The 6,198-nt window shown below is 56.6% G+C and overlaps 1 protein-coding gene across 1 annotated transcript in view; it reads left to right on the top strand.

Annotated features, from left to right (window-relative positions):
- The first annotated feature begins 678 nt into the window (after window positions 1-678).
- The window catches only part of Ldlrap1 (low density lipoprotein receptor adaptor protein 1), a 25,720-nt gene continuing 20,200 nt past the window's right edge, over window positions 679-6,198 (top strand). Inside the window, exon 1 of the mRNA XM_021200994.2 lies at window positions 679-820. Coding sequence (XP_021056653.1) covers window positions 736-820 — 85 coding nt within the window. The 5' untranslated portion in view covers window positions 679-735. The remainder of the gene's footprint in view (window positions 821-6,198) is intronic.

Below are 6,198 nucleotides of genomic sequence, written 5' to 3'. Positions count from 1 at the left end.
TAAGGCTGCAATGTCCCTGAGACTATGGGAGCAGAGGACAGCTAAGGGCATCTATCAACACACTCCCGATCCTTTCCAGCAAAATTCGCGGCCTCATTCCCTCGTTCAAAGACTCCCATTGCTTTGGTGAGCCCCTCCCTCATATTTATTTATTTACATTTATTTTGTGTATGTAAACAATGGGGGAGGTGCCACTGTTAGCGCCTGGAGGTCAGAGGACAATTTGCAGGAGTTGATTCTCTTCTTCCACCGTGTTGTCTCCGGGATCATTGTCAAGCTTGGCGGCAAGTGCCTTTATCCACTCGACCCTCTCTCCTTCCCATCTACCATTTTTCTTTCTCTTATTTTTGAACAAGACCCTTATCGTTCTACCCTTCACTCTTCCCATCGGTGAAACGGTATCCAGGTGCCTTTTAGCTGAGCTATCTAGAAGGCCATGGGATCCCGTAGCTTGAGGACGGGGAAGGGCACTGGGTTGGGAGCCTTGGTGGGTTCTGAGTTTAGGAACGCGGCGCGTGCAACCTCGGAGCCGGTCTAGGTCGGGGAGGGCGGGGTCGCGCTCTGGGGGCGTGTCCTGGGGCGTGGCGGTGGGCGTAGCCCCTCCGGCCCCGCCCCTAGACGTCGCGGGGAGGGCGGGGGAGGAGCGCTGCGGGCGCGCGCTGCCTGGCCCGGCGGAAAGTTTTCCTGGAGGAGTTTTGGCGGCGGCAGCAGCGGCGGCGACAACCGGAGCGGGCCATGGACGCGCTCAAGTCGGCGGGGCGCGCGCTAATCCGGAGCCCCAGTCTGGCCAAGCAGAGCTGGGCAGGCGGCCGGCACCGCAGTGAGTGTGTGCGCCCCGGGTCGGGCCTCTGCCGAGCTCCGGGCCAAGGTGGACCGGGTGGCTCCGTCCCGCCCCGCGCGGCCGGGCCCCGGGGGTCATGTCCGGCTGCGTCTGGGGCGGGCTGGCAGGGAGCGGGCTTAACTCGGGCTCCCCAGGTGTGGCGCGAAGGAGACGTCTAGAGCCTCTCTACCCACTCCAGCACAACCCACAGGGTCCCCTCTGGACGCCTAGTTTCGCAGGTCCCTGCCCCGAGGGGCGATCCCAGCCCGGGTGCCACTCAGGGTCCCGCTTCCTCCCCTCTGGACGCGTCCAGGTGGAGGCTGGAGCCCAGGCTGTTTACAAGCCCTGTTTTCCTCTGTACCTTCCCTTGGGGGCTGGTCCGAGTCCCTGGGCACCTTGGCAAAAGGCAGACTCAGACTCGCTGCCATTTCTCCCGGGAGTCTGAAAGGGTGGAGAGAAGCCTTCCCCCAGCCACCTCTCGGGTTACTTTCGGAGAGCCGTCACCTGGCACCCTCCCCCGAGGCCTGAGAAACCTAGCTCAGGTCCCTCCTCCCTTTTCATTCGCGTGGGATCACCCAGGCCTTCCCTTCCTGACGTGAAGCCAGAGCACCCGGACTCCCGGCACACCCTCACCTGCCACCTACCTACCTGGGGCCCCCCCACCTCTTCCACTAACAGTACCCCCCTCTCCGTCCCCAGCTTCTCGCCAGCACCTTCCCTTGCCCGGCTCCACCAGGGGAGCCCGAGTTTCCTAGTCCCTGGAGCGCCAGCGTGTCTGGGTCTCGGGAGCCCGCCCTGCCCCTCCTCTTTCCCACTGTGGTGTTCCAGTTGTGGGCTCCTCCTAGCCCTGACTGGCATCGGGAACGTGTGCTGGTGCCTACTGGTGGGGGTGGGGTCAGAGGCCCCTTGGGCAGGGCATGTACCGTCTTCCACACTTACTACCAAAATAGCCCTTCAAAAATTCGTGGGATGTGACCAGGGCTTCTGAGCGTGACCTTCTCTTCCAGTGGATGAACCCTGTGGTTTTCTACTGGGACAAGAGGGAGAAGGGTGGGTGGGAAGAGGTCTGAAGGGGAGGGAGCCAGGAAGCGGGAGATGAATCGGGGGAGCAGGGTACATTTTGGATGGTGGGAAGTTTCCCTGCCGGCTCCAGTCTAAAGGCAGGTCATTTGTTCTTAGTGATTCTGTTTCCCATCCCGGAAAATAGGGATAAAATTCCTGCGGGGCTGGGGAGATGTGTGTTGTGTTTGGTAGGGTGCTTGCCTTAGCTTGCAGGAAGCCCGTGGTACTCTTGGTTCCAGCCTCAGCACTAAACCAATCAGGTGTTGCGGTACCGTGTCTGCACTCCCAGAACTAGGGAGTTGGAAGCCTAAAAATCAGAAGTTCGCAGTCATGAGGTGTCAGATAGTGAGTTTGAGTGAGGCCGGTCAGGGATAGGTGTCAGTTGAGATGTTGCTAATCTATTTTACAGGTTGGTGATGAGGTCTCTTGTTGTCTAGGCCGGCCTAGGACTTGCTGTGTAGACTAGGTGTGCTTTGAGCCTCTGTCTCCCCCAGTGCTGGGACTCAAGGTGTGCACCACCATGTATCTGTCCATGTCCTCCAGGCTCAACCTGATGCTTACCAGGTGGGGGCCTCCGCCTGTCTGTACCCCGGAGGGATGCAGAGCTCTCCTCTCTCCCTGCTCCCCCCAAAGCTCTGTGCTCAGAATGAGCTTCTCAGAAGCCTGGCCTGTCTTTGGTTAAGTGTCAAGTTCGTAATCTTCCTTTGCCAGGAAGAGCATTGCTTGTCTGGAACTTCTGTGGGAGTGTCAGTGCTTGGCTTACTTGTCTAGGGGTGGTCTCAGTGAATGCATGCTCCTGCCTCTGTCTCTGGTATTTGTCATCTGTGAGCTCATTGGCTCCTGGGAGGTGACAAAGCTTGGGATTCTTATCTTCAGACCCATTGTAGAGATAGGACCGGGAAATGAAGTCCTAACTCAAGGCACAGAGCATGGCCGGAGGCAGTGCTTCCCCAGCCCGGGGATCTTAGCCTCGTACCTTGAGTTTTCTGGCTGTTGGGGGAGGGCAGGTCCCATCCCAGGTTTGGCTAGCTGCCCCCCAGGACCAGGTTAGAGAGGAAAGCCTTGGGTGTGTCCAGCATGAGAGGTTGGGACCTAGCCAGCCCTTGGGTCTAGCTTTCAAGATCCAAGGCCAGAGCCTGTTAGATGGGAAACAGGACTTGTTCTCAAGTGGGAGGACCTGAGTTCAAGTCCTGGGCTCCACTTGGAGGAAGGAGAAAACCGATTCCTAGGAGTTGTGACCTCCACACATGCGTGCGGACCCTTCTTCTCCACAGGCATACTGAGTATTAAAAACAAAACAGAACAAAAGCTTAGAGGGCAAAGCAAAGCTGGGGGATTCTGGGTAGAATCAGCCCGTGCTGAGAAAGAGACCCCTGGAGGGACCTGAGGACAGAGCTGCCGAGCACAGACCTGCTGGCTTCCCACTCACCTGGGAAGAGGACTCTTCTCATGGCCACTTCCCCCATGTCTCTGGGAACCGGAAAGATCTTTGTTGTGTTTTTATGAGACAGGGTTTCCCAGTGTAGCCCTGGCTGTGGAACTCACTCTGTAGGATAGGCTGGCCTCGAACTCTGGGATCTCCCGGCCTCTGCCTCCAGAGATCTGAGATCAAAGGAGTGTGCCACCACCCCCACTGGCCAAAAGATCGCATCTCAGCCCCTGGCCAAGAATTTACCCCAGCTCAGCGATATTCTTCCTAAAGGTCCTGGGGTCACTCAGGTGGGTGCTAGGCTGTCAGAGACAACACCCCCCCCCCAAAAAAAAAGTTAAATACAAGGTACCTGGTCAGTAAAGTGACTCTAGATGGGGATCTACTCTTATTTACCTGTAGGCATGTAAAGACTCCTGGGCAGAATCCTTTAATCCCAGCCCTGGGGAGGCAGAGGCAGGTGGATCTCTTGAGTTCCAGTAAAGCCTGGTCTATAAGCCAGTTGCAGGATAGCCAGAGATACCTTGCCTCAAAACCAAACAAAGCAGAATGTCTGTACCTTACCTGCGACAATGATAGAGGCACCGCGAGTCTGAGTGTGTCCCTTGAGAGTGTGTAGTGTGACTTTGGTTCTCAGTTCTGGTGGAGGAAGGGAGAGGGGGAGAAGGCCACAGTTGGGGGGGGGGCGGCCAGCATAAAATGCTAGCATTAAGTAAGATAAAACCGCGGAGGGACAGCTTTTTCAGATAGCGGTGACTGTGCTAGTCTAGAAGTAGCCGTTGAGACATGAGAGGGTTTCCCAGGACAGCTGAGAAGGGAAGGAAGCTGTAGACGGTGGGGGCAGCCCCGGGGACCTAGTTCAGAGGTGCCTCAGGGTAGAGTCATCACTAAGCTGTCTTGTTCCTCAATGGCTGGTGTGTGCTGTACATAGAGACCAGAGGTCCCTAGTTTAGGGGCACCATAGGACACGAGGTACCTCCAGCAGCCAGGCTGCAGAAAGAATCGTGGGTGCTAGGATCAGTGAGGAAGTGGCCTGCACAGAAGGGGTCAGAGAACGAGGCCCTGGCAGCCACCTCTCGAAGACACAGGTGCGTAGGCAAGAAGAGCATTTGGCTAGGGGAACCGCAGTTCTGGGGGGCACTGAACTAGAGGCTCCTCTCTGTCCCGGTACTGAGGGAGGGACAGGGTGTTTGAGGAGTCGCGTCACCCAATGTTGACAGGGGTCAGGTGCTCTCTGGGTGCTGTGGCGTGTGTGTGTCACCCCTGCCTTGCACTGGAAGGGGCTTGGTGGTTGTTGGGTCTTGGGGCTGCCGCGTAGGGACCCTTGTTTGTATCTCTTGCTGGTGCTGTGACGTAGTTTCTTACCATAAAACTCTGTAAGCCGCCCGCCCATGTGCGTTAAAGCCCTTTGTGCTTGTTGGGTGGTAGAGACAGTGGCTGGTTCTCATGGGGCTCTTGGTTTGTGCCAGGCAGGGTCCCATGCAAGCTCGGCTGCCCTAGCGACGGTGCCACGGAGTGGGTACCCATTTCAAAGCCAGGAAGCTGAGGCTCAGGGAGGCCGAGGGACTGGATCTCCTTTCCTTGCCCAAGAGAACATATTTTTTTCTTCCAGTGTATGTAGATAAGAGGAAGCCCTGGCTGGGGTAACAATCAGTTGTTCATTTTAAAGAACAATCTTGGTGGCTTTAACTGCTGGAATTGGCTTAGTCCTTTTTGGAGGGGGATGGGGTGTTAAGACGGGGTTTCTCTGTACGTGGTCCTTGACTGTCCTGGAACTCAGACATCCACTTGCCTCTGCCTCCTGAGCACTAGAGTTAAAGGCTTGCATCGGCCACAATGCCCGGTTCTTAGTCCTTCTTGCATATGGAAACTTTCTGCCATGAAGGTCCTGAAAGCTCTGCCGAATTTGTCAAAGGTGACCATGTTCCTGGCAGGGCAGAGTTTAGGCCCCCTCCTAGGATCTCCCTGCAGCTTCCTAGATGCCCTCACCAGGCTTGGGAACCAGGCTGGGGCCTGGGACAAGGCCCATCCTCACCACACCAGCCAACCAGGAGTGAGGGGCAGGCCAGGACGCCCATGTAGCTCTAACTCTTCTTGGGGCCTTAACAAGGAGGGAGCACATGGTACCAGCTGAAGCTAGACTGGACATGTGGTCTGTCCCTAGCTAACTCCCACAGCAGGTCATCTGTAAAACTGCAAATTGAAAATAGCAGAGTCATTGCCCACCACGGGGCTGAGAATAACTCGGGCAGGAGTAAGGCTTCGGGTACAGGCCTGTGTTAGCCCAGGGCCCCCCGGGAGCTCTGCTTGGGAAGGGGTACAGCCCTAGCTCCTTGCAGTTTGCGGTGTCTGGTGGTAGGAGACCACACTGGTCTGTCTGTTTGTCTCAGCACTCTTTCTTGGGGGAAGTTGTGGCTGCCAGAGGCCTCAGTGAACAGCGAGTCACGTGCCCAGAAGCACAGGAGAGGAGACTGTCCTGCAAGGGACCCGTGGGCAAGCACTCAGCCCAGAGGCCGGTCCAGTTCCTGGTCCTGCAGCCTGAGGAACAGACTGGAAGGCAGGACCTTTGAAGAAAGGCAGGCAGAAAGCGCTGCTGGGCGGTGGGTGATGCAGCAACAACCAGGATTGGGAGAGCCTGCATAGACCTGCCCCAGGCCTGGCCTCAGCCGCCTACCTTATCACACCTGTCTAGTTATTTCACCACAGTTTAAACAGCCCTGTGGGTCCCGGAAGGTTGCTAGGTTGCTTTCTGTGTTTTATTTTATCCCTGAGACAGTCTTACTATATAGCCCCCGCTAGCCTGCAGCTATGTCACTATGTAGATCAGGCTAGCCTCAAACCCACCTATTAGGATTTGGGGCCACCCTCCCTTTAATTAATTTAATTT

The sequence above is a fragment of the Mus pahari genome, chromosome 6 (genome assembly GCF_900095145.1).
Source record: "Mus pahari chromosome 6, PAHARI_EIJ_v1.1, whole genome shotgun sequence".
In the NCBI taxonomy this organism is placed as follows: Eukaryota; Metazoa; Chordata; class Mammalia; order Rodentia; family Muridae; genus Mus; species Mus pahari.
This window is presented reverse-complemented; position numbering and strand designations above follow the sequence as displayed.